Source organism: Chlamydotis macqueenii, chromosome 17, assembly GCF_036417535.1.
Source record: "Chlamydotis macqueenii isolate bChlMac1 chromosome 17, bChlMac1.mat, whole genome shotgun sequence".
NCBI classification, from domain to species: domain Eukaryota; kingdom Metazoa; phylum Chordata; class Aves; order Otidiformes; family Otididae; genus Chlamydotis; species Chlamydotis macqueenii.
The window spans coordinates 6,885,874-6,912,840 of NC_141572.1; the positions used below are offsets into that span (position 1 = coordinate 6,885,874).

General features: G+C 37.1%; 1 protein-coding gene across 14 annotated transcripts in view; it reads left to right on the plus strand.

Annotated features, from left to right (window-relative positions):
* The window catches only part of EP400 (E1A binding protein p400), a 47,754-nt gene that overhangs the window by 9,227 nt on the left and 11,560 nt on the right, over window positions 1-26,967 (plus strand). For 6 of the 14 annotated variants that reach the window (XM_086761970.1, XM_086761959.1, XM_086761960.1 and 3 more), the window contains 36 exons: window positions 213-515; window positions 1,239-1,424; window positions 2,846-2,986; window positions 3,091-3,169; window positions 3,445-3,497; window positions 4,554-4,611; window positions 5,255-5,344; window positions 6,565-6,672; window positions 7,164-7,357; window positions 7,550-7,727; window positions 8,314-8,450; window positions 8,811-8,980; window positions 9,456-9,630; window positions 10,038-10,174; window positions 10,800-10,986; window positions 11,957-12,123; window positions 12,678-12,832; window positions 13,354-13,590; window positions 14,675-14,839; window positions 15,312-15,479; window positions 17,421-17,512; window positions 18,306-18,598; window positions 19,386-19,588; window positions 19,690-19,859; window positions 20,074-20,270; window positions 20,755-20,866; window positions 21,543-21,686; window positions 21,981-22,139; window positions 22,409-22,492; window positions 23,020-23,151; window positions 23,272-23,316; window positions 23,424-23,577; window positions 24,011-24,252; window positions 24,812-24,985; window positions 25,230-25,277; window positions 26,296-26,432. In XM_086761970.1, coding sequence (XP_086618096.1) covers window positions 213-515; window positions 1,239-1,424; window positions 2,846-2,986; window positions 3,091-3,169; window positions 3,445-3,497; window positions 4,554-4,611; window positions 5,255-5,344; window positions 6,565-6,672; window positions 7,164-7,357; window positions 7,550-7,727; window positions 8,314-8,450; window positions 8,811-8,980; window positions 9,456-9,630; window positions 10,038-10,174; window positions 10,800-10,986; window positions 11,957-12,123; window positions 12,678-12,832; window positions 13,354-13,590; window positions 14,675-14,839; window positions 15,312-15,479; window positions 17,421-17,512; window positions 18,306-18,598; window positions 19,386-19,588; window positions 19,690-19,859; window positions 20,074-20,270; window positions 20,755-20,866; window positions 21,543-21,686; window positions 21,981-22,139; window positions 22,409-22,492; window positions 23,020-23,151; window positions 23,272-23,316; window positions 23,424-23,577; window positions 24,011-24,252; window positions 24,812-24,985; window positions 25,230-25,277; window positions 26,296-26,432 — 5,474 coding nt within the window. The remainder of the gene's footprint in view (window positions 1-212; window positions 516-1,238; window positions 1,425-2,845; window positions 2,987-3,090; window positions 3,170-3,444; window positions 3,498-4,553; window positions 4,612-5,254; window positions 5,345-6,564; window positions 6,673-7,163; window positions 7,358-7,549; window positions 7,728-8,313; window positions 8,451-8,810; window positions 8,981-9,455; window positions 9,631-10,037; window positions 10,175-10,799; window positions 10,987-11,956; window positions 12,124-12,677; window positions 12,833-13,353; window positions 13,591-14,674; window positions 14,840-15,311; window positions 15,480-17,420; window positions 17,513-18,305; window positions 18,599-19,385; window positions 19,589-19,689; window positions 19,860-20,073; window positions 20,271-20,754; window positions 20,867-21,542; window positions 21,687-21,980; window positions 22,140-22,408; window positions 22,493-23,019; window positions 23,152-23,271; window positions 23,317-23,423; window positions 23,578-24,010; window positions 24,253-24,811; window positions 24,986-25,229; window positions 25,278-26,295; window positions 26,433-26,967) is intronic. The other 8 variants (XM_086761968.1, XM_086761971.1, XM_086761973.1 and 5 more) reach the window with 5 other exon arrangements.

A 26,967-nucleotide genomic window follows, 5' to 3' on the forward strand; every position in this document is an offset into this window, starting at 1 on the left:
CACTAAAATCTAAGAACATTATCTTATTGAAAATACATGAAATATGTTAACAATTTTTAATTCCACTGGACGTTTAAATACTTTCCTTATAAAAATGCAAGTGTAAATTTTTTATTAAATTAAATTAAAGTCCACACTATGTTCAGCTGTAGTGTAGACTGAGACAGTATTGAATCCTGAACTCATCACTAACGAGTGTGTTTCTTGGGCAGACTGTGACTCTGACACGACCGTCTGCAGATCCTGCTCAGACTTCTCAGCGTCTTACGGCAAATACGCTCCCGCCTACCTCATCCATTGCCCCGACAACTCTCTCAGGCACAACACCGCCTTCTCCATATCCAGTACAAACAAGCAGGACCTCTCCGGCAACTAACAAGTCCCTGTCTCCTATTGCATCGAAACCACCAGGCTTAGCAGTAGCAGCAGCACCTAAAACGCAAAGTCCAGCTCAGAATGCAGCAGTAGTACCACAGGACAACTCTCAAGATAAGCTTGCTGAGCAAGTAAAGCTGGTAAGATTTTTTTAGTTTTCCCTGAAACTTACAGACAGTTGACACATAAATAACAATTGACATGGGGGATATGCTTGATGTATGAAAATGGGCTATTTGGGGCTGGGAGCAGTTGTTTTTTTTTTTTTTTTTTATAGTTTGGTTTACATATGGAATTTTGCTTTTATGGGCATACAGAGAAGCTGGAGAAGACTTACTTATCTTCATACAGTTGTTGCTTTCTTTCTATTACATTGATTCTATCTACTCATTCAGGGTGATTGCAACCTTATTTATTTTTATAGCTAACTGGAGATGTTGTTTTGCTTATTTAACAGGAACATCGTAGAAAACTTGATTTTCACAAAATCAAGCAGTATTAATAATGAAGATATATTTATTTTCTGTGGATAAATACATCTGTAATTTCAATTTATGAAAAAAAAAAGATTATTTGGCTGCAGTTTGCATGTATCTTGTAACTACCCAGTAAAAGTTTTTTATCCCTTGTAATACAGGTTGAAGTACTATAATTCTCTTCACACATAAATTGAATTTAGTCTTGTAATTTTTTCATGGATGCAGTGTTCAGACTTGATTTTTGTAATGTGTGTGTCATGCTGTTACACCTTTTTTTTCTGTCAATTATTTTGATGATGTGGGAGCAATTATTATTTTTCTATTTGGATACTATTTTAGGTGAGTTCTGCAGCTTCATTGTAACTATATGTACTTCTTTTTAAGGAAAATCAAATCCATCAGCGAATAGCAGAACTGAGAAAGGAAGGTTTGTGGTCCCTGAGGCGACTGCCTAAACTCCAAGAGGCTCCAAGACCAAAATCTCACTGGGATTATTTGCTGGAAGAAATGCAGTGGATGGCAACTGATTTTGCCCAAGAGAGAAAGTGGAAGATGGCAACTGCTAAGAAGGTACTTGAAAAATATTTTTTTGACTTGGAGCAATCAGTCTTGCTATCACTCAGTTTGGTAGCAAAGCTATTCAAATGTTCTTTTTCTCCATATAGAAGTGATGGGAATATAAGGCACCGATTTTTAACTTAAACGAGAAGTCATGTTTTCAGCTTTGGATATTCTAGCACTTGGAACAGACTAGATAATTGTATTGGTTGTGGATGCAAATAATAGTGTTGAGTTTTGTGGATTTTAATGCTCTGGAAATCAAATAGTTTGTTTAGGGGAGCCAGTCAACATGTACTTGAAAAAGTATGGCTGCCACACCTGCCTTACAAATCAGTTATTCCCTCTCAGTGAAGAGTAAATACAGAATTGGGTAAATAACTTCCATTGGGTGTGGTTGTCTGTCTAATTCTTCTCTCTTGATCTCAGAAAAAGATGAAGGAGAAACCATGGAGTTCTAAGGACAGCAGTGGAAACATGGTAGAGAACTGTTTCCATAGGGGAAGAAAGCAGCACAGTGGGAATAATTAAGTCAGTGATGGAATGAAAGCTGGGGTGGTGTGAGACAAAATATGCAAAATCTGTTTATTTACAATAAGCAAGAGTTTTCTATGAATTCTGACAATGTTGCTCCTTCTTTTAGTTTTAGTTTCCCCCAAAACCATTTATAACTGGTTTGAGGTAATGAAGAGAGCAACTGAAAGGCATTTGTTTAAATTGCCGTGTTGTTTTCTACTGTATATTCCGAAATAATAGAAACTCAGAACTCTCTTCCTTACAAGCAAAATATTGAAATAGGTGTATCATTTTGTAAAATGACAATCTGCATTTTAAATATAATTTAAACCTGGGTATGAAGCATTTACTCCATTTGTAGCCAATGATAGGTTTTTGAGAATAGGAGAAACAGGAAGGGCAAACGTGAAATGATCCTTCGCCTAGCAGTATGCTTCAAACTTCTGGAAGTCAATGTTTTAGGGACCTCCTGAGGTAAAGGTTGCAATCACGTCAGTCTTTAACGGCCGTTGACTGATCTTTCACTCATGTATGTACACTCTTTTTGAACTCATTTTACCTTTGGTCTCTGAGATTTTGTGGTGTGATTTCTATGACTTCATCTGTGCTGTCTGAAAAAAAGTTTTCTTTTGTATGTTTGCTGCTAACCTGAGGTAGATTTTTTTCTAATTTTTGTGTTGAGAGAGTAGTGAATTATGAGTTTCCTACCTGATTGCCTAGTTTTAGTTCTTGTATTTTCTTCTTTGAGTTTCATGTCTTGTTTTACTGGCATGATAAGAATTAGAAATCTTGGAGGTAAGTGCTGCGTGTGTAAAGCTATGGTCAACATCTGGCTACTGATAACCACTGTAATCTTAAGAAATACAATGATGTGTATGTTGAGGTAACCATATTCAGTATCTCTCTTGGTATTTTAGATGGTAAGAACTGTGGCTCGTTATCATGAAGAAAAGAAACTTAATGAAGAGAGAGCTAAAAGGGAAGAAGAAAACAAACTAAGACGAATTGCTGCATCAATTGCTAGAGAAATAGAATACTTCTGGTCTAACATTGAACAGGTAAAATACCAACTTATTAATACTTGTGCGAGTCATAGTATTTTTTTTCATCTTCAGTAATTTATAAAATTTGAGTGCTTAATTGGACTTGATTTACATTTCAGGTTGTTGAAATAAAACTGCAAATTGAATTTCAAGAGAAAAGGAGAAAAGCTTTGAATTTAAAGAGAATTTCAAGGAAAGGTAATTGTATTCTATTTCATAAGAAATCCAGTATAAATTCTGATGATATTATTTTACATAATTTTGCTCAATGGAGTTTAATCTTTTTGGAGATAGCATTGCTCATAATAGGTTGTAAATGGATCTGAACTATGAGTTATGGGTTTTTTTTCTAGTTTTGTGCTAGGTTTTGTTGATATTTCTTGTGTTTTATGTTGAATGCATTTAAAAGTTCAGGTAAGAAACATAAAATTGCTAAGTGACTAATGCATACATCAAGTATAATAATTTTCCAGGTAAGGATACAAAACATGCAGAAGACTTTTTCTTGGAAAAAGAAAGTGAAATGGTAAGTCTTTCTGTTTCTTAAAAACCCCATCACATTAGTGTAAATATGACTACCTGTGTGAAAAAGTTTTGATAAATGTGAAATGTTTTTCTTAAATACCTGTTGATGATAAGCAGACTTCTGTGTAGTTACTGATACAATTTTTTTCTGATTCCGAACCACAGCTGTTAACGGGGAAGTGGATTGCGGTTGATACATGTCTTTCATACTTACTGAATGGCTTTGAATCAATCATTCTAAGATTGCGAGACCAAAAAAATCTACAAATTAATTGCCAGACTTGTTTTGGCCAGAGTTTCATCTACTGTAACCAGGGGTAAACTTTGTGGGACATGAAAGCATGTTTTCAGCAGCTCAGCTGTGATTTATCTGCTGAAAGATGTAGGTGTATATTACAGAATGGATCAAACTGAATGAAACTGAAATATCTTTTGCCTTAGACAAAATGTGTGCTAGGACTCCTTGGCTACGTCTGTGCAACTGGAAAAAAATGGGCAAGGGATTGTTCTGAGACCCTGAGCCATCTGGCATGGCCCAGCTGATGCCTGCTTGCTGACATACTCCCCTTTCATCATGCAGAATGCCTGCATCTGAATTTCCTGTTAGGAACAAGCTTTAGCATGTGCTGTCAGTCCAGCTGTGGCCTAGCACTGTCTGTGAATGTTCATTTACACAGGCTAAACCGTGCCACAGAGTGTGCTGGACAGCTGCCTTTTTTACTGACTAGTGAAAATTTAGTAGTTGATTCCAGCCTGGGTAAAAGTTTTGTGCCTTGACAATGTTTTTAAGGGAAAGAGTGTACTGTAGCTCTGTGCCGCAGCTAGACCTGAGTAATTTGAACCACAAACACCTGAAGTGGCTAATTGCACGCTACCTTCAGTATAGAAGGAGAGTATCTGTTTTTACATGACCAGGAAAGTGCTAATAGGTCTCTCTGTTAGCAAACGCTGTTGTGATTGCAAGGCACTTGTTGCTTGGTTTTAAAAAAAAAAACAAACAAAAAACCTCCCAACTTTGTTTTCTGTGATGTTACATATTTTAATTATTTAATGCTAGGGTTCTTTGTCATCTGGAAGGAAAAGAAAGGCAAGCATATCTTTGACTGATGAGGAAGGTAAGTCACTTTTTGAAGTTGTACATCTGTAGCATTGTGCTTAAGTTGTATATTAAAACCCTGAACCCACAGGTTTTCAGTCTGTTACTGCATGAGTGCAATGCTGTTCACAAACTGAATACCAGCCCTCATCTGTTTCTTAGAGAGAGAGTCAATTAGATAGTAAATTTTCCTTAAAAGAGCTTCAGTGAAAATTTGAAAATAAAATTTTCCGTGGAAACACACTGCCATCATTGTTGCTGGATTTTAATTCTTTTGGTCTTCATTCCTTCATTTTTCAAACCTTACTAGGGGTCTACTTTAGTTCCTTTCTTGTGATGACGTGTGACATGTTTCTGACAAAGAAATTCCCCAGTGTAAGCTACAGAATAACCTGTCTCTGGTGGCCATTGTCAACCAACACTTCAGAGTTCAAGACTGCCTTTCGTCCTGAGGCAGAAATGCCTTTCTCCTTTTCACTTACCTTTTATGTTCTATGTATAGTTGCTCTCAGGTTTTCTTGTTTTCCATGCAGGTCTCTTTCTTTTTGAATCCTGCTGACTTACAATACTCTATGCTAGTACATTTCAGAGGCATATAATTACAAACTTCCTGAATTGCTGTGTAATTGGAATGCCAATGTTAGCATTTGTTTTTATTGTAGTTGAAGATGAAGAAGAAACAATTGAAGAACAAGAAGCTAAAGAAGGAAACATAAACCATCAGACTGAATTGTCTAATCTAGCCAAAGAAGGTAGGCGTGTAGCTTGATTCCTCTCAGTGGTGGGCTCCGAAACAGGTGAAAACATGCAGTGGTTATTGCATTTGTAAATAGGGTTATAGGTGGGAAGTTGGATGCATTCAGATGCTCAGTCATAGGTAATCTGTGCTTATTTTTTTCTGTGTGGTGGTTACTTTACGGGGTGATGATGGACATCTGTACTTTATAAAGACGGCCATATACTTAACTGGTTACCACATGAGGTGGCTTGAGAAAAAGTATTTCTTTACTGAAGCACTGCATTTCTTTAAAACCTCACACCAAATGACGCTCCACCTAAGTTCTAGGAATGCATGATAAATAGTTAAAACCAGATATGTATTAGATTGAACATGAACATTTTATCATCAATTGTCTTGAGTATCTCAGAAGAGTTTTGTGACCCACCTAGTAAGTCTGAGAGGGCCCCGAAGTGCTGATCTTGGTCGGTATAAATACTTGAAGATAAGGTGCTTTTAGGGACAGTGCTCTGGCTAGCAGCTCTCTTTCATTAGCAACGTAACAATAACTGCTCTGCTGAGCTTGATGTATGCAAAGTATCCTGTAGGGATCACTTCACTTATCATGGTAAAAACCTTGCTGATTTTTGGAGGCAAGCTTCCCATTAAGCTAAGCTTGCCTGGCAATTAATATGCAGTTCCCAAATCTGTTTGTTTAGTCTGTTTGGCAGCTTAGTGGCTGCAGCCAGCTGGCCAGTTGGAGGGATTATAACTCTTGGCCAGTCAGCCAGGTTCCTAATGAGGATATTTCCTGATTGATTGGCCACTGCCAGCATGTGCACTCCTGCTTCAGTAGATCCAACAAGGGATCATGGGGTACTGTTTAGTGGGGTTGAGGTACAGCTCAATTTTGAAACTTTCAATTGTCTTTCAACCACTCAGCTGGGTTTGATGCCCCTACCTCCCCAACCAGTGGTTTACTGCCAGTTTGTGTGGTAGGTTTGTAATGTAGTACAAAGCAAGCTGGGTGAGCAAACTGCTTGGTGTAATGCCAAGTGTTCTCCGTAATTGAGGTCATTAAATAAATATTGTCATCATCCACCTAATAATTACCTCTTCAGTTAGCTTCTGATTAGAGAACTGGCTTAATACAATTGTAAAGAATGTAATAACATTAAAAATAATGCTTGTTTTGTAACAATGATTGTTATAAGTTTTGATATTTTTAAACTTACATCCTTTAATGACCTTCAGCTGAATTGCCTCTGGAAGATTTACTAAAGATGTATGAAGGTGCCTTTGCAGAAAATTTTCACTGGCCCCAGCCAAAGCCTGACAGTGAAGAGGATAGCAGTGAGGAAGGTAAATTACTTTTTGTTTAGATGAAGTTGTGCTGGCGTACAAGGTGAAATAAATTGATTGGCTCTTCAGGTCTCTATTAAAAGATGTTTTATACTAGGGGAAAACAAATACTTAGTGAATCACATTTAAAATGTTTTTTATTTTTAAAGTGAAGAAGAATGTTATATACAAGAATGAATGGAAAGTACAGTGGCTTTCTTGCTAAGCATTTGGAATGATAATTAGAAAAACTAGATGTATTCCTATTATTTCTAAATATTTTTGGCTAATGATCTGTGAAAAATTTCTTTCTTTTTTTAATTTCTCAATTTATGAAAAGAGGGTAGTGTTTGCTTGTCTTAAAGTCAAGATGTGTGAGATTCTCAGGAACAATAGGAAGCCATAGAAGAGCCTCCTTTTAGACCCCTGTCTGAATTCTAGCCATCTCAATTCCTTTGTGTAACAGATGTTAAGTTTATTTTAAAGGCCAGTGTAATTTTTCTCTCTCATAGAAATGGAAGACCATATCTCTGATAGGGAAAGTCCTCAGAAAGAAGTTGTCCTCATAGACTCTCTTCTCAGCATTGACCAGTACAAGGGTATAGACAGATCAAGTCCTCCAAAGAAGCATATGCGAGACATTTCAGAAGTTGCTGCTGCAGCAGAAATGCTGTTACCTAAAGGCAGCTCTAGGATAACAACAGCGGTAAGACTCCCTGTTTTCTGCTACTGTGTGCGCTTGCTTTTACATAAAGAATGCTTTTTTCATGATTTCATGGATTTTAGCAACAAATCACGATAAATATTTTCTAGTTATTGAACTATAGGATGGTTATGCTTTATGACATGCTTAATGAATTTAACTCAGAAAAAAAATATCAAATTGTTCACATTACAGGTGAAATACAATACTCCATCACTACTGTACGGACCTCTTAGAGAGTATCAAAAGATTGGGCTTGATTGGCTAGCAAAGCTGTACAGGAAGAATCTTAATGGCATTCTGGCAGATGAGGCTGGGCTTGGAAAAACAGTACAAATTATCGCCTTTTTTGCCCACTTGGCTTGTAATGAAGGTAAGTTTATTTGCTTAACAATTTTAGAGAGGTACTTGGCCAGCATTATCTTTGTGAATTGTAGCACAGGGTGACATTTTTTTCTGCTGAACCATATCAGGCTTTAGTTGATGCACAGAGAAGATTATGTCAGAAAAACTTTCTTAGGTTGTGTGACATAGAGGTGCCTTCTTACCAAGTATACTATTTGATCAATCTTCTGTTACCTTCTAGGTGATAAAATTCTTCTGAAGCCTAGTTTATTAGTATAAAAGTACTTTACAAGTTGTTTAACGGCCAGATGGCCACAGATAGTTACATTCAAGGAGTAAACGTGAACAGTTGGACAAATGTATCTTGTATATAATCTCAGATATTACTAATAGTGTTGTACTGAGGATGGTTTAAGAATGTAAGTAAGACGAAGCTTTTATTATTGGGAAAAATAATAAAGAATAGATCAGTCAGTAAAATACCGCTGTTGTTATTGGATCTTAGTTTTAAGGATTAATTTAGTGCACTGCACTTAAAAAATCAAGGGAGAATATAAGCCACATGAATCGTCAGGAGTCTTTTTCTACTGTTAGCTGCTATATTTCTCCTGCAGGTAATTGGGGCCCTCACCTTGTTGTTGTACGGAGCTGTAACATACTGAAATGGGAGCTGGAGTTGAAACGTTGGTGCCCAGGGTTGAAAATACTTCTCTACTTTGGCAGCCAAAGGGAACTTCGGGCAAAGAGACAGGTACTGTATTTTGCAACTTTTACACTGTTGCATTTAGATGGCAAGACTCTTCCTTTAACCTGCATTTATCTGGATGTTCCTTGTATCCTGATGGGATATGACAAGTTTTTAATACTGAAGTTGGTTTACAAGGAGATTCACACCTAACAGTTCTAGATTTTCAAAGGCATTTTTGGAACTCCCTTGGTATTGAGCAATACTTAACCTGCTTTCTCAAGTGACTGTGATTTGAAGACCAAGACTGTCTTTTAAAGTGCTTTGGGTCATCTTTCTGTTCTTAGTGATGAAATAACTGGTTGTAAGATACTTGAGAATTCCGCCTTAACTTTTCTGTCTCGTCATCTGTTTCCTTTTCTCTAGGAATGGACAGAACCCAATAGCTTCAACGTATGTATCACTTCCTACAAACAACTGTTCAAAGGCCACCCAGCATTTATGAAAATGCGATGGAAATACTTAATAGTAGATGAGATGCAACAAATAAAGAACATGACTGAGAAACACTGGGAGGCACTTTTCAGCCTCCACAGGTATGGAGCAGAGAATTGTTTTCCTACTGGCAGTGAGCTTTTCTCTCTTCATGTCACACAGTTCTCTTTTTAACAGAAAACTGATAAAAACCTCTTGATTTGGTCTGCCCAAATTCCTGCGCAACATGCACCTACAGAGGTGTCTTTAGTTGAAACAGTTGAGATTCAGACACATGCTCAGGATCTTTTTGTTGCCACTGTGGTAACACAGTAATTCTTCTTTGCTGGTACTCTGTGTGCTCAAACAGATCTCCTTGTATGTTCTGATACTTTGCAATGAGGAAGCTAGTTTGGTGTTGTATTCAAAATTAAAAAGATATTTTATCCTAGATTTAATTTTATTAGCACTACTATTTCTTCTGTGTATCTGACAAACCTAAAGCTACAGTAAACAGTGTTTCAGTATTGGTGTTGGTTTCATAGTGATGCTAGCTAAATGCTCTCTTGGTTACAAATCTTCTTTTATTCTTCACAGCCAGCATCGTTTGCTTCTGATAGACACTCCTTTGCATAACACGTTGATGGAGTTGTGGACCATGGTACATTTTCTGATTCCAGGAATTTCTAGACCTTACCTAGATTTTCCAGTAAAAGCAGCTAATGAGGAGAACCAGGACTATTGCCATAAACTGGTCATCAGATTACACAGAGTATGTTATAATTTTTTTTTCTCATCTATCCTACTACAGTAGTTAAGCTGTTGGGGAAAAACCAAGGAAGAAATGAAAAGATGTGATTCAGCTCAAAATTTCTGGCCTTTCTTTACGTTTTGTTCAGGTCAGACAGAAAGTCTGCCTGAAAGCAGAGGTTTCTGCTACTAGAATAGTATGAATATTTCTTTTTAGAAGTAATACAAGGCTCAGATTTTGAAGGATAACATACAGAAGTTATAGAACAAATTAATGTCTGTACAACTGTATGCATAGCAATATGATTATAAATGGCATGTGAGGTTTATCACATCAAGTGTGTTAGGTGTGAATAGGTTTAGCTTCCTGTTGTAAAACTGCATCTTTGAAGTGAGAAGTTTTTTTCCCTCAATTATGGAATGTTTCAGATGATTCAGCCATTTATTTTGCGAAGATCAAAGAGAGACGTTGAAAAGCAGCTAACAAAGAAGTATGAACATGTGCTAAAGTGTCGTCTTTCTAGTCGACAAAAAGCTATGTATGAAGATGTCATATTACAGCCAGGGTAAGGAGTTGAAACAGTAAATGAAAAATGCTGTCATTTTTGGTGCTCAGGCAAGATGATAAATGATTGTCACAGTTGGAAGTGTTTCAGTGTTTTTCTGGAATTTTCTATGGTGACCAGTAAATAGAATGTGATTAAGTTGTAAACTGAAATTACAGGCAAATGATGATGGGGGGCCTAATGAAAACTATATATTTACCTCTGGAACCTAAAAATCAAGTTGTAATGGTCAGGTTTGCTGCTTTTTTGTTTTAAGGTTTGTCTCTAATGAGAGGTTCTTTATTTCTTAAAGCCCAAATTGTTTCTCCTTGCACCCACTCATTTACCAGTGCTATGATGTCAAGTGGTTATTGATAGGTGCAGGGATGGAAGCAGAAACAAAGCAGGTAAAAGATAAGGAGCTGGTTAGGTCGTATTTGACTGTAAGGTAGCACTGGTCCTTACATTTCATGTTTGCAAATTTACATTTGGTACAGTGCTACTGAAAATGCTCTAGAAAGACCTGGGTGAAATTTAAGCTTGTTTTAAGACTTTTGCATTACATGTTCTCACTTTGCTGATTTAGCGGCATCTCCATAAAATTTGTACTTCGTATTAATGTATTTCTGTATAAATTATTTGGTAGAACCCAAGAAGCCCTCAAAAGTGGACACTTTATCAGTGTCCTGCACGTCCTGATGCAGCTGCAACGGATTTGTAACCACCCTGATCTGATAAACCCTCGACTCTCAAGTACCTCTTATGTATCAGAAAGGCTGGAATACAGAACTGCATCTCTGGTACTGAGTGCCCTAGAAAGGGATATTTGGAAGGTGAGTATGAAAGTGAACTGTTTTTTATTCTCTTAGTGCCCTTACAGAATTTCAGTAGTTCATATTGTTTTCTTATACTTCCTAAGTCTACCTGAAGTCTATAAATAGAAGGAATTCACTATTCCATAGCTGTGCCTGCCAAGCACTTACTTGCTGCATCTCTTTTTTGTAATCGTAGTTCAGCTTTTCAAGTGGCTTGTAGTCAGTAATTTTTCATTAACTACTTGGTCAAAGAGGAATTAGCTTTACTTTCATCATACTCAAGTTTGCAGGAATTTTCCGACACTGAAAACACTCTGGGTAGCACAGTGCTTATTCATGACAGTATGTAATTTTCTTTCTTCTTTCAGTAGCTAAAGGAGAGCAAGGCTTACTCTTTTTCACGTAAGAGTAAACACTCTGATACAGTGACTAAATTAACACACTTCTGTCAATCCATTTGACGTACCACTGTTTGTGTTACCATTAAAGAAGTGATCCCCTTCTTTGAGGATAATCAAAGGAAATAATTGCAGTAGAGAGAAGTATGAGTGATGGAGCAGATGAGATGATCTTTTTGGTGGCCTTATTTCCATCCTTCATATTTTTCTACTCCTGAGTTATATGCATGTCTTTATAGTTTGGCATTTGAGCTCAATAGTTCACAATCATCTTCTAGGAGTTCTACTTAATTCTTTGGAAATTATGGTATATGAAGAGTTGTTAAATGTGCCTTGCTTTGATTTCCATAACTCGCTAATGATTTCACTTCTTTTTCTTCCAATGCCGATGTTTCAAGTGGGGCTGTCAGCTTCAGATATATTTCGAAGGTTTCTAGACAGTTTTGGCTAATAATTAATAGTTTATTTTTTTAACTTGCAGCATTTATTTCGAGTTTAAAAGTAAAATATGGAAAATGAATTCAGCATAGAACAGAGAGAGCCTTAACTGTTCAGGTCATCACATAAACCTTGTTTTACAATATCCCTAGGAATCAGACCTGTCTCTTTTTGATCTCATTGGAATGGAAAACAAAATGACTCATTATGAAGCACAAATGTTGCCAAAACAAAAGGTTACTAGAAAGTTAATTGAAGAAATTTACAGCTCCCCGCCGCCACCAGCTAGGCCCAACCCAGTGAAGCTCAAACCAAGCAGGTATGTACGACTGCCCTCCTGTTAAGCTAGAATTACAGGAGGGAAATGTAGATCTATTGCTATGTTTACGGAGGTCTGCCTGCATCTCTGGTAATGCGATTCGCACAAAACCTCAGACTTGACTTTGCTTTTTATTATTCTGTTGCTTTCCTGTTTACCCTTGAAAATAGGTGTTCTATTTTAATAGTTTTTTGAGGCATATCATTCCAGTTGAAGTTTGTTTATACATTTCCCATAGTTTTTACTTCAATAGCAGATGAATTTTATTCTTGCGAGACCGCTTAAGCTCTTTGCTGTAATTCTGATGCATCCTGCATTAAATTGGATGCATTGCAATGAAAATTTTCTTCTTGCTTAGACTTAACAAAATGACTTTATACAATATCCACACGGGAGTTTTGCTGAAGCGATGAGTCTTGCCCACTTCAGCCATGTGCGAGAAAGAGATTAGCATCTGATGTGATCAGTTAATGCTTCCCTTGCGTTATAGAGTTTATTTTTAAAGGCCAGACTGTGATCTTCCTGTAAACTTTGACTTTTCATATTCTTTTCAGGTTGTTTCAACCTGTTCAGTATGGTCAGAAACCTGAGGGCAGGACTGTAGTTTTCCCAAGCTCTCAAGTACAACGCACGGTGACTACAGCGACAGTGACCCAACAGGGACAAGTACGAGGAAGATCACCCATAGCTACGGTGTCTTCAAATCAAGGTAAGAGAATTAGTGCTGGGTTGGGTACCTGAACCTCTGCATAGACGGATACAATTTAGTCTGTTAATAGAACTCCTTTACCTCTAGCTTAATGGTCTAGAGTACTAATAGCTTAAAAATACCAACAGACTAATTGCCAGTAAATTTCCTCACTAGTTTCTACAGTATGATTTGCCAGTATAATGCAAAACTAAGCTTTGTGTAACCTAACTGTTAGAGTATGGAGTAAATATGGCACAGTTGGTATTTAAATCCTGATCACATGTAATGTTCTGTCAAAGACTGGAGTTTACAGTGCTTTTGTGTATTTCTTTAACCTTTAAACAATGTTTTCCAAATACATAATGTTGTGAAAATAGCATGGAGTAAAAGGTGTGGATAGAAATCCCAGTCTGTAAGGACAAGCTGTTCCTGAAGCCATTTTAATATCCTTTTGGAAGGTTTCTTTTTAATGCAGGTTGTTTAAAAGAGTGGAGTTAAAACCTCTAACAGCTTGCCCAAACAACCCTTATTGATTGCAGCTGCAGCAGCACAGTTTCAGACAACTCAGGCTTCCACCAGTGCTCCAAGACACCAGCCCGCAGCGACCTTCACCACAGCAACTAGCACAGCCAACCCTGTGAAACCGCGGGGCCAGACCTCTGCGCAGGCCTCCCAGCTGGGCCAGGCCCAGCCGCAGGCCCCCCCGCACACCATCCCACAGAGTGTGCTGCCTCAGAGGCTGGTTCTGACCTCTCAGGCCCAGGCACGGTTGCCTAGTAAGTGGCCTCCCCTTTCAAGGTTTCTCCCACCTTTGTACTACAATGAGGTTAAGTTACTAGGCACCCTAAAATGTGTACAGAATCGTTGTTTTTTTTTCACTCTTCTGATTAGCCTTGCTCAGTACGTTGCTTATGACCAAGGAAAATCGAAAATTGGATAAGAAACAATAGAATTGCTGTGGACATACATTAGCGGTGTCAACTTAATCTCCTATTTCTGCATGTTTCTTCTGCTGCAAGACTTCCTTCAGACCAAATGTTTTAGCTCTATCCTAATTATTCCTTTCATATTAAACACTAATCCATCTGCTAAAGGCCTCTCTCGCGGAGAGGAATGTTGCAACTGTTAGGCAGAGAAAAGCGATGAGGCTTTGCTTTAAGGTTGTATGTGCACTGCCTATTAGCATGTGTGTAGAGTACTGAGCACTGATGTATTAATTTTATCTCTGGGGTAATGCACTGCCTTTACAAAAGCTACGTGTTCACTCCAATATTTTCTCAATATCATAAAACTTAATGCTTAAATGCCTCTAACCTTTCTGCATTTAAATCACAAAAAGCTTGGTCCTTGTCACTTTAAAGCTTTTTGTTTTGTCTAAGCACAGATTGAAATTTGCTAATGAAACCTGATTTATATTAAGCAGGCTATTTCAAATGTGTATTTCGAGCGCCACATCTGTGAATATTTTTGTCTATTCCTTAAACCTTCCTTCATGCTCTTGGAAAGGCAGTGAAAATCACTTTAATGTCTCTAGTTGTTCTGTTACAAAGTGTCACATGAGTTTTCAGGTAGCTCTTAACGTTTTTGCTAATGAAAGTGATAACTCCTAAAATGTTGATGTTCTTACCCTTTAAACAATCAGCTTTTTTCCAGTTTGTCCAACAAATACAGAAAGCAATACCTGCTTAACTTCTATATGACACTTTTGATGCACTAAGTATAATTATGCATGGAAGGCGCTTCAGCACCAGTTTACTAACCAAAACTTAGAATTGTGAATATTGAACAAGCTGCCTCCTACTTTGCTTTTTTTTTTGTTGTTTTTTTTTCTTTTTTAATGCCTATTTCCCTCCTTAACAGGTGGTGAGGTAGTAAAAATAGCCCAGCTGGCTTCTATAGCAGGAGCACAAGGCAGAATCGCTCAGCCAGAGACCCCTGTAACGCTGCAGTTCCAAGGGAACAAGTTCACTTTGTCACATAGTCAACTTCGCCAGCTCACTGCAGGGCAGCCTTTGCAGTTACAAGGTACTTATTTCAAAATAGGGAATTTTCCATTGTTTAGAATGCTCATGTTTTGGTATGGGCAGCGCGTTCCTTGTTGCTGTATGTTAAGGAGATTTTTCTATCCGCACTACTTGTACGGTTCTGCTCTACCTGTTTTCTGTATAAGACAGGGAAAACAAGGTAGCGCTGTTTTGAAAAACAGAAATTTCCTTTTTTGGTTGATTGGATTTCATCTGAATTCCATATAAAATACCTAGTTTTAAAATGATAACCCAACAACATGAATCTCCTCTTTAACTATGAAGACCTAGGAGCTTTCCTTGTATTGGATATTATGGAACTTTAAATCAGATTGATGTTAAGAACTTGTCTGGGAAAATTTAAAATTATTTGAAAAAGGAATGATCAGTTTGTAACAGTAGTCTCTTTTGCTAGAGAACGCTATTCTTTTCCACTCTATCCAGACTAATTTTTAAAAAATCTTTTATTGCAGGAAGTGTTCTTCAAATTGTTTCAGCACCTGGTCAGCAGTATTTGAGACCTCCGGGTCCAGTTGTCATGCAGACGGTTTCCCAAGCGGGAACTGTTCAGAACGCTCTGAACGCTTTAGGAAACCAGCATCAAGCAGGTGTCCCAACTTCCACAGCAGTGACACAGCAGGGTAGGTTTTCTAGCCCGAAGGAATGTCTCTATCTGAACATTCATTTATTAAAATCACATTGATATATAACTCTGAATTGTTATAGATCATAATTTTGTAAATTGAGTTCAGAAGCAGGTAAACTATGAAGCAAATCCTTCTGCGTGATGTGTATGAGAGTTTTAGATAATTTTTTAGTACAAAATTAGAAGAACTTGAAACTGTATTAAATATATAGAATTTTTTATAACAATTGTATCTTAGGTCAGATTTTTGTGGGAAGAAGTAAGTTTGAAATACTTTGTTACTTTTTTCAAAGAAAGATCAAGGTGTTTGTTTCTAATAGTGACAGAGAATGTCCAGAAATTCCCTCAATTTTTCCACATTGATTTTGCTTTTATCTAGTTTTCATTGCTTCTCTATCTAATCAAGCTACTGTTTTCCCTTTCCCATTGCAAATACTGCTTAGATGTTTGGTACCTTGCTGCAAATGGGATCAGTTCCTTGCTTAAAAACACAATCAAGATGTTGCTCAAAAAACAATAGAGAAATTGCTGTCTAGGATGCATTTACAACACAACAGCAGATTGTTAAATGGTGATAAATGCAATGCTAGGAGTTTGTTCCCTGGAAATGGCCATCTGCTGTAATTTTCTCAGGATATAAACTGTTCCATCAAAACAGACTGTTTACTGCTCCTTTTTGATGTATTAATGTGCCCTTAAAGTTAATATTTTTACTTTCTGAAGAATAAACATCTCATCATAAAAAGGGAGAGGAAGCTTCAACAGCCTCCCAGTTGTTGGGAGGTAAAGGATTTCTGTCATAGTTTGGAAGATCTGTGGCTCAAATGTTTCGCCCTCCAGCTCTGATTACATTACAGGTACTCCTAATATGGCCACAGTTCACAATGAAAACTGATGTAAGATTTCTACAAAAGCTCACACATCTTACTGCTCTAATGATGGTAAAAAGAGAGCTCTGTTAAAAGCAACAATAAGTAAAGTACTGTTTCCAGTTGATAAAAGCAAACATTATTATTTTTGCTGTTCGTCTTTGGAGGAGGATGTAAAGCATATTGAAAATACTTACTTTGACTCTCTGAATTTTGGATAAAATGCCAAATAAATTCCATTGCTTTAGGTGATTGGAAACTATTATTGCTGGACTCACATGTAGCTGTGTAGTAAAATTGGATTTATACTGGCGATCTGTATTAGCTTGTTTGTAATAAAAATGCATCAGGAATGCAGCTCTTCATGGGTGTATTGACTCACCACTAAGTACAGTTTCACAGTGACTAGTGGAGGGTTACGCTGCTGTTCTGGTACAAATAATCAATGGTGATGAGCAATGCATTCTGGCTGAGGTAGAAACTTATATATCCTGTCAAGAAAATAACTGCTACACAGTGTCTGTAGTCTGCTAGTATTACTGTAGTTTCAATTAGTTCACGTGTGTGTATTTTCTTACAGTTTACTTAGCTGTCTGGGAAAACATCTGCTAGCAGCTGAGTTCACAGGAATGCTACTGTGAGATTCCATCACATAGTTTAATCCATTTGTAGATATACTGAATTTATATGTTTTCTGAAAAATCTTAGATTGTCTGTTTTAAGATGAATTAGAACCATTGCTTCCTGATTTAGAGTATAACTTCTAAATGTTTATCTATTGCACTACACATGACATTTGAAGAAACAATGAATGCAGCAGGTCTTTGTGCAAAGCAAAGTAAAATTCCATTGATCTGTCTTGGATTTTTGTGAAAACAGTTGATGTAAATATCTGTCAGATATCTGATGTGTACAAAGTACAAATTTGCAATAACCAGTGGACATTTAGACTAAAAATTTGTCTGCAATTATGATGTGTTACAGCTATGAAATGTCTGCTTTTCGAAAATAATAGATGAGGCTAATCTTCCGAAGAATAAATATATAAACGCAAGGTTTATCCTCAGTTTGTATTCCAGGTAGAACTGCAGTTACTAATTTGGCATCTGGTGACATAGGAGCAGCATTAAAACCAGCACTTACACATGGACAGTCACAGGTACTTAATTTTTATTTTCTTATGGAAATACAACTTTTCAGGATTGATGAAAGTCCATGTAATAGTTGGAAGCTATAATGTACAAAGTTGGAATTGATTAGGAACTTTGGCCATTACAGAGTGGGTAAAAAATCCAACTTTTGTCACTGTTACAGGTTGATAGATCTGATGCATTTTCATCTATAATCCGTAGTTTAAAATAAATCCTAGTGTATAAAACCTAGCAGCTTTCTTGTGATAGCCGATGCGTTCTTATAACTGTAATATATCATAATTGTGTAGTAATGTATGAACAAAGGAATCGTAAGATTTTCTGTGTGTTTTCAGCAAAAGGGCAATTGGGCAAATTTTTAGATCTCCAATATTAACAGGTTTTAGAGAAGATACTTAAGGAACCTATAAAGCATAGGGAAACAACAATTTGATGTTAAATTGTGCAAGAACCGGAACCTTATCAATATTGATGTGATAGTTGAAATATCCCAAATATAAGTTATTAATTTTGTTTTATTTCCAAAACTATGAAAATTTACTTTAAAAAAGGCAAGAAGATCCTAAAATAAGATAGAATTGCCTTTTTAATATGAATTGAATTTAGCTATATTCTTCAAATTTTGTCTGAAATTTACAAGTTTTGTGATTTGTGATTGATCTAAGCAGTTGTTATAATCTAGGATGTCGATGGTATAAAACACACAGTACTCTGATCCTGATAGCTTCATTCTACAGAAACTTGAATTCCTAAGCGATTGTGATGCGCAGCAAATGTTTCTTTCAACTTTTCTTGACAAAGGAAACATATGAAGAAAAGAACCGCCTTTTGAAGGAGCGCCTGGACAGAATCTTTTCTGGCAATGAGCGCCGTTGTTCACGGGCCCCAATGTATGGCAGAGACTTGCTGAGTGTTTGTTCTTTGACTGGTGAAAGAAAGCCCTCTCAGCTGTCTTCCAGCAACAGTTGGAGGTGGGCTGGCTTTGTGAACTGTTGCCTTTCTTCAAGTGCCTCTGGAGGCCCAGGTAACCCATTGCAAGAAATGATCCTGACTCTGGTTCAGCAACAAGAATCTCTAAAGGATGTTGTTAACAGGTAATGTGTGATTCTGCCTTGTAAGCCTTTACTACATTTAGTTATTTCTTAAACACTCTTTTTCAAAAACTTTAAAACCTTGTTTTGGTTCACGAGCTTGTTTGATTTAGACTGATTTATTTAGCCATAAATGATGTGCGGTATGAACATAAAAATACAGTCACATCTGTTCCTTTTAGGATGTTTATAATTAGAGTTTTCAGTATAGCTAAATTCAGCTGACCATACTTCAGCTTTCAGTCTTATGCTTTGGATTTACTTCTGAGTGGGTGTCTTTTGGAGCCAACCAACAAGAGTTAAGACACAGAGATGTAGGCAGAGGCCGGTTTAGCTAAAGCTAACATTTTAGCAATAGCTAAATATTGCAGAGTAATAGCTGCTGTTTCTTAGAAACATGAAATGCAATTAGAACTCCTCAAACCTTTTTGAATTGCTGTTAATAAGTTTGGTATGATGCGAGTTCCTTGTGTTTGACCACCAGTGACTGAATACAGTGGTCAGAGTGCAAACGCCTTAACAGAAGCTATCATCAAAGCAGACCAAACAAAATGAAATCAAAAGATAAAGGGAGATAGAGAATATTAACACTTTGAACGTATGCAGCACTTATCTGCGGCATCAGATAAGTGCTGCATGCCCTAAGCACTTATTATCTAGCCACTTAAACACAGTGGTTAGATAACAGTGTAAAATTACATTGTTGACAGGCTGAAAGTTATTGCTGCAGATGATAATTTTGTATGTAACTGTTAAAACTGGTATTCTAACGTTTTGATGCCTTTCACAGGGCTCTCTTGGTATTGCCAGCTGCAGTTGCTGCTCCTCCATGTCTGTATGTAGCAAATCCTCCCCCTTCATATAGTCACAGACTGAAACTCCTTAAGCACAGTCTTAAACAGAAGGCAGCTCCACACTTGCATCAGTTGCAGCAGATTACAACTCCTCACTTGCTGCAGTTCCCTGACCTCCGGCTGGTGCAGTGTGACTCAGGTAAAGGAGGACATTTGGTGATAATATTTCAGTAATTTCCCTTTTCACAGGAATGGAATTTCTGTATAAAACTGTTATTGGTTTTCTTGTTTGAAACATAGGAAAATTAGAAGCTCTTGCTATCTTGCTTCAAAAGTTGAAATCCGAAGGGCGCCGGGTGCTGATTTTGTCGCAGATGATTCTGATGTTGGACATACTGGAATTGTTCCTGAATTTCCATTTCCTCACATTTGTGAGGATTGATGAATATGCTAACCGTGAGCAACGGCAGGTAAGTTTGCCCTGACAGTTGTCTGCTGGTACAGCCATATGTGCTGCTCAGGCTTTATATGCCAGAGCAGGGGAAGGAAATGTACCTTGTCCTTACTTATTTTGAAACACTTCACTTGTTTTTGTCTGTTTTTGTTAGGCTACAGTGAATTTGATTTGGTATTTTATTTTGGTGCATGATTTATTTACTCCTTGCTTTTATTCCGTTTATCTAGGAGCTGATGAAAATTTTCAACAGAGACAAGCGCATTTTCTGTGCCATCCTTTCCTCTCACAGTCGTTCCACTGGAGTCAATCTTGTTGAGGCAGACACCGTTGTGTTCTATGACAATGATCTAAACCCAGTGATGGATGCAAAAGCTCAGGAATGGTGTGACAGAATTGGGAGGTGTAAAGATATCCATATATACAGGTGATGGTTACAGATCAATGACCGCTCTGTAATGTGTTTTAATACAAGGTTAATTCAGATAATGCTAGTCTGTATGACCTGAAATGAAGTGGAAACAGTGATGAAAACTTCATCTCATTGCAATTAAAAAGATGGCAGGTTATCATATAAAAATGTGGTCTTTCTTAACACCAGATGTAATGAATGAATCATACCTGCGTGGTTTTTGTCTGTTAGTTTACATGGAATTCTTTAGGTGAGGGGTTTTTTGTCTTTTTTAAATTACACTAATTGTTAAAAGAAAGCTTTTAACTAGAGGTGGTAATATGTGTTTTGTTCTGGGCCTATACTAGAACTAAAAAAAACCCCACAAATCACCACATTTTAAGAGTTCGTTGTTATTCTCTAAGGGCAATTTCTCTTTTTGTTTTCTGGAAGCTGTTTTGGAAATTACTTACCAGATTTCTACTCTTTTCTTTTTCTTTGTCTTTTTTTTTTTTTTTAGACTTGTCAGTGGTAATTCTGTGGAAGAGAAGCTTTTGAAAAATGGCACAAAGGATTTGATCAGAGAAGTAGCTGCTCAGGGAAATGACTATTCAATGGCCTTTTTAACACAGGTAAGTTAATATTCAAAATTCGTTCAAACACCTGTCTTGCAATGTTTAATAAATTCAAGCATCTGTGTTGGAGTGTTTAATAAATAACAGTTTAGTAGAGGTCTGTTTGGGCTAGAATTGGTAGGTAAGCATATTAGATTTCATGATTGCTTGAACTCTAGCTCTTAGGGCCACGTTCTCTCATGTACTGTCCATCTGCTTTTGTTCCATTACTTGCATAGTGATGCACAGGAATCACCTGTATGACTTAATATGTTCTGGCTTCTTGTACCCTGCTGCAAAATTCTGCAGTGCTTGTAGGGATGAATGTTTCAACAACTTCAAAAATGTGAAATTTAACGTTGGGGTATTTAGTGATGCGGAAGACAGTGGCTGCGCTGATGAAGCTAGTCTGTCCCCTTCTGGCACTCCCAAGCGCGTATTTATAACTTTCCTATAAATGAACTGTTAACATTTCATTGTACTCTGTAGTCCTACAGGAGAAAGTTACAGAAGTGAAAACGGACAGTTTTCCAGAAAGAATAGATAGAGGTTTATATTATCTTTAGTCAGTCCGTAGTTTATAAGGTCACTTGAACCTGAGTTAATTCAAAGTGATATTAAAAAATTGAATGGTCCCGAAAGCTTAATGTACTTTTTTTTTTTCTTTTTTTTTTTTTCCCCCCTACTTACCAAGCAAACAATTCAGGAATTGTTTGAAGTTCATTCTCCTATGGAGGATTCTGGATTCAGAGTGAAAGCAGAAGAATTTGTAGTACTTTCTCAAGAGCCATCTCCAGCAGAAAATATTTCACCTAAAGTTGCAAGACCATTCATAGAGGTAATTATTAATACATATATTAAAAATACAGTTGTGCACCATTAGTGTTGAAGAGCTGCCTTATCTTTTTTTTATTTGGATAGATTCTGTCAGTCTGTTTTTCTGGTAGTTTTATGTGGTTTTGTCATTTTCCTTGTAAAATCCCACAGTTGAGTTGTATACTTTCAGGGACTGTTTCTCTTACCTCAGCAGAAACTTACTCCAGAGATTTGTCGGATTTCAGTGAACTCCTTATGGGGTTTTTTTCCATGTTATTGAAGTCTTCATTACTTTTAAAATATGTCTTTCTGAAAGGCCCTCAACAGTATTGAACAAGAAGATGAGGAGCCAAATGATTGCATACAAGAAGCAGGACCTGAGTCAAGCATTGAACCTTTAATCTCAGAGCTCTGTGAAACAAAATACAATGAAGAGCCCTCACAGCTGCAGGAGTTAGTTGCTGTTGTGGATCAGGTACCGTGATTTTCCATGGATATTTGTTTAAAAAATAATGTTTAATTCAAATATCTAAATTTCTTTGCAGTCTGGCCTTAAAGCAACTTTGTTGTCTATGGGATTGATACTCCCATTAAATGGATGGGAGATCTCCTGCTGACTTAAGATGTTAAGCTCTCAGAGAGGGAGATTAGTTTTAAGGAGAGCTGTGATACACTCTCCTTCAGTTAACATTTCTTTTATTATCCTCAATAATAACTTTTTTTTTCCTTGATTCATTCTTTCAGCTGACTCCAATTGAGAAGTATGCTTTGAATTATTTAGAGCTCTTCCATGTTTCAGTTGATGAGAACGAGCCACGGTTGAATGAGGTAAACCAACAAATCTTTCTTTTTCATGTTGTTCTGTCATGGTGTATACAGGCAGGGTTATATTTTCAATGTGAAGTGCAAGTTTCTCCAGTGACGTAGAATATATTGTAGGCACTTCTGTGATCTTCTCTTGCTATACTTTATGAACACTGGAATGCCTTACAGAGAGCTTATTATCTGAGGATTCTCTCAGTTTAAGTAGGTGTCAGTAATTTCTTTTTTATAAAATGGGAATTACATTCTTTAGCACAAGTCAGCAAATATTTGTTGTACTTAATTGGTAGTAAGGGAAAAAATAATTAATTTCTGTAAGCCTGCTTATTTGGGTAAAGGAGCTGTGTTCTGGTTGTCTTGGTTGTTTAACTGAAATTCGGAGTTTGCTTTATTTTGAGGGTCTGAAGACTCTCAACAGAGATCAAAAAATGTCTTCTAAGTGATTGTAAAATTATCTGTTAGGAAAGAGATGTGGCCGTTAATCTAGTGTCTGTTACTGCATGAAGTTTATAAGGAGTTTAACTTTCATCTAGATGGAACTGAAAACTGCGAAGAAAGCATGGGAAGTCCAGCATATGAAGGAGTTAAAGGAAAAAGAGCAAAAAATGCTTTGGGAGGATGAAGAGGAACTTCTAACCTACACTCGAGAGGATGCATATAACAAAGTAATTCCTGATTAGTCTTATTTTTCCTAATAGTGTATTGCTTAACAATTATTTTAGGAATACCTTTTCCTTCAGGGTTCAGTTGGATCATTTGAATTGTATTCTCTTTTTGCTGTGTAGGAGTATGTCTACGAAGGTCCAGATGGACAAACTGAAATAATGCCAGTAAGTAAAAGTAACACCAGTCAGCCTAAACAGGCTTTTTATTGTTTTAAACATAAAGATCAGTGGAGAGGGTAATATTGTAGTAACTACAGCTTCTTTCCCTGCAGCTTTGGACTCCTCCCACTCCACCTCAGGATGACAATGATATCTACATAGATTCTGTTATGTGCCTGATGTATGATACCACCCCTATTCCAGAATCAAAGTTACCTCCAGTGTATGTCAGGAAGGAACGTAAACGACACAAAACAGATCCATCAGGTAAGTGTTAGTTCAAAAGTACTCTGAGATTTATTGCTGAAAGTTAAAAAAATGAGGGAATTTTTCATACCTCCTACCCATCTGGTGCAGTAAAGATCAAATTTGCAGGTTTGAAGAGATGAAAATTCTTGTCTCACCGTAGTCTTGAAGCAACAGAATCGCTGGAAACCCCAGTTCTTAGGGTGTGTCTTTCTGTTTGGATATGTAGGTGTTCTTGAAAGGACAGTTTCAGAAAACAGGCATTCTACTGTGTGAGTTAGGACAAGGCTGATCTTACTTTATACTAGGTTCTGTTTAGTTACTGACAGTACGCTTTTAAGAGGCAGTGAGGAATACTCTGTACACATGTAGGAGCCTTTTGCTGCTATAAGTAGCAGAGGAATCAAAGAAAGGTAGTAACTATTTACCAAAAATGGGGTTTTTTTTGTCTTAGCTGCAGGTAGGAAGAAAAAGCAGCGTCACGGAGAGACCGTTATTCCACCTCGTTCACTTTTTGATCGAGCAACTCCAGGAATGTTGAAAATGCGCCGAGAGGGCAAAGAGCAAAAGAAAAACATCTTGTTGAAACAGCAGACACAGTTTGCAAAGCCTTTGCCAACTCTTGTCAAACCAGCTGCTGAGGCTGGACAGGATAATCCGGAGTGGTTGATCAGTGAAGACTGGGCACTTCTGCAGGTCAGATGATACTGCCCTTTCTGCTGTTGTTATTTATTGTATTTTTGCTTCTAATTTCAGGAATGGCTCCTTCTGCACTTTATCTCTTCAAGGTTGTTTCTAACTCTTAGTGGCTAGTTTGGCATTTTGCTGACATAACTCAGAACAGATTGCCTGTCATTTGTGTTCCTCTAAGGATAAGTTAAAGGTTAAACTTCAAAATGCATGATTAAGTCCTATTTTTGTTGCAGAGACCACTACTATTATGTTCCAGCTTAGTTGTGCTGGCTGGACATTGGATAATGCAGCTAAGGTTCTCCCAACCTTTCAGAAGAGAGCAGCGCTTGAATGGCAGCTCTCCGTTCCTCTTATACCAATCTCCAAGTGTTTGCTTGCATGTCAGTCTGCATAATAGCATTTTATAATTATTTATTCTCTGTGAATGTAGGTGAACCCATAGCCTGAGCTCTTCGCTGTCTATATATTGTAGTAATGGTGTGTGGACACATGCAGATAAGGGTAGGTCTGGAAAATTGGAACGATTTGTCATCTGAATCTTTTGTACCTTTATCTATCGTAGGCAGTGAAGCAGCTGCTGGAGCTTCCTTTAAATCTTGCTGTAGTATCGCCAGCACACACTGCCAATTGGGACCTTGTTAGTGATGTTGTTAACTCATGCAGCAGAGTCTATCGCTCACCAAAACAATGCCGAAACAGATACGAAAATGTCATTATTCCAAGGGAAGAAGGAAAGGTGAGTTTACATAGAATGATGCGTCTTTTTTTACCTTAAGTTTGTAGAGCTTTTTTTTTCCTTATCTCCGTAAACACTTGTTTTTTGTTAAATGTTTCAACAGTGTAAATAAATAACTTTTAAAAGATTATAAAATTATCCTCATCAGGATTTCCACTTATTTTATGTGATTTCTTTGAAAAGAAAAAGCACCTGAACAAAATCTTCCACGAAAGATCATCTAACTTTCCTTCTTATTTTACAGCTAATGTACGAAGCTAATCCTAAAAAGAAGACAAAAAGTATTTATAAGGTGTGCATTGGTATTCTTTCAAAATCAAATCTAGACACTGTGGTATTTAGCAGCAATGGAGGTGGGCAGATAATTCATATGAGATCCATGTTGAGTGTTACTTGAGTTCTGAAACATCAATTAAAATTCCAAATTTATTTTTCCTTTCTTTGTTGATACAGTGGATTGACACCAGACTTCAGCTTTTGGATTTGGTAGATAAATTTTAAATCATGTGAGAAGTTTGTGATTTCACTTAAACTGTAGTGGGTATTTTTCCACCTAACAACCATGTAACATATCCTGACTATTATGATGGTACTTAAGATCTGTAAGAATGTACTTCATGCTAGAGTCTAAGTGGATTACAAATATATAGTGAATTTAATGCTTGAAGCACCTTTTAGTAAATAAGGATGATAGTATGCTACAGAAACAAAAAGAAATTCCATTATTATAAACAGCTTCTTCCAAACAGTACAGCAATTTAGTGACAGAACTGAGTAGAGAATGTAGAACTTCTGGCTGTAGTCCTATTCTCTGACTAATAAGCAGGTTTGTCCCTGACTGGCAGTTTCTGCTTAGGAGAAGCCAAATGTTAGAGTGGCATGGTGTGCTGGATGTTAACATAGCTTTGTTGGGAGAGCAGTGCAGTGATGGTTTTATTCTGTTATGTGTGCGCTATGCATAACTATAAACTAATGGGCTCTTGGTTTGGGTACTGAATTAAACTTGCAAAATCTAAACTAAAGCAAAGATTCTTTTTCAAATTAGAGTTTGCCATTTTGTATGTCCCCAAGTGCTGATGCCAGTGTGACCGTGAGAGCTGCTCCTTATTTTGCTTTTTCTTTATATATTTCCCATAGAGTTTTTTGTAACAGTAAGTTATCAGTGACACGAGGCAGAAACCAGTCTGTGATAGATATGTTGGAGTACACTTTTAAATAATCTACAAGCGCACCATGTGTTTGTATGTAGACAAAACGCCATGTGAATGTGTGTGTTTGCAATTGAAAGTTGGTTTGTTTTCATTTTTTAGACTAAAAACAGTCGCCCACTTCGTACCAATCAGATCTATGCTCAAGATGAGGGTGCAACCCACACGCAACTTTATACTAATCATTTTGAGATGATGAAAATGATTGCGGGAAAAAGAAGTCCACCTATCAAACCTCTGTAAGTTAAACTGGGATCGTTCTGTCTCCTTGTCACCACAGATCTCCTGGATTTCTGAACTGCTCTTGCGACTGAGAGTTATTTTACACTCTGTTTCAAGATCCTGGTTTTTTTTTCTCTTTTCTTGATCTCTTTCGTTGTGTCCTGGTCTTCTGTTATGGGAACACCTTCATATTTCATGTGTTTGGGTTAGCTTTTACTCCCTGCATGAATTTGTTTTGTGTGATTAAGAGCAGAAGAGCACTCAGTTTTTTTTTAATTTACTTCATTAAACTACACTTTCCGTTTGCCTGAAGTGTAAACGTTTTGATGTCTCTGCTGTTTAGTAGTACATTGTTTTCTATCTATTTTCCTGCAGTGACTTTTTCTGTATTCATTTAATATTTACTGAGTCTTTCTTGAAATGTCTGTCTGTATGCAGGCTCCAGTGCTGGTGGGAATATCGTGAAAACTTCACCAAAGCTTCAGTGTCATCTGCTAAAACATGTGAAATTAAATATTATTTTTAAGTTTTTTTCTGTCTCCAGTAATACAG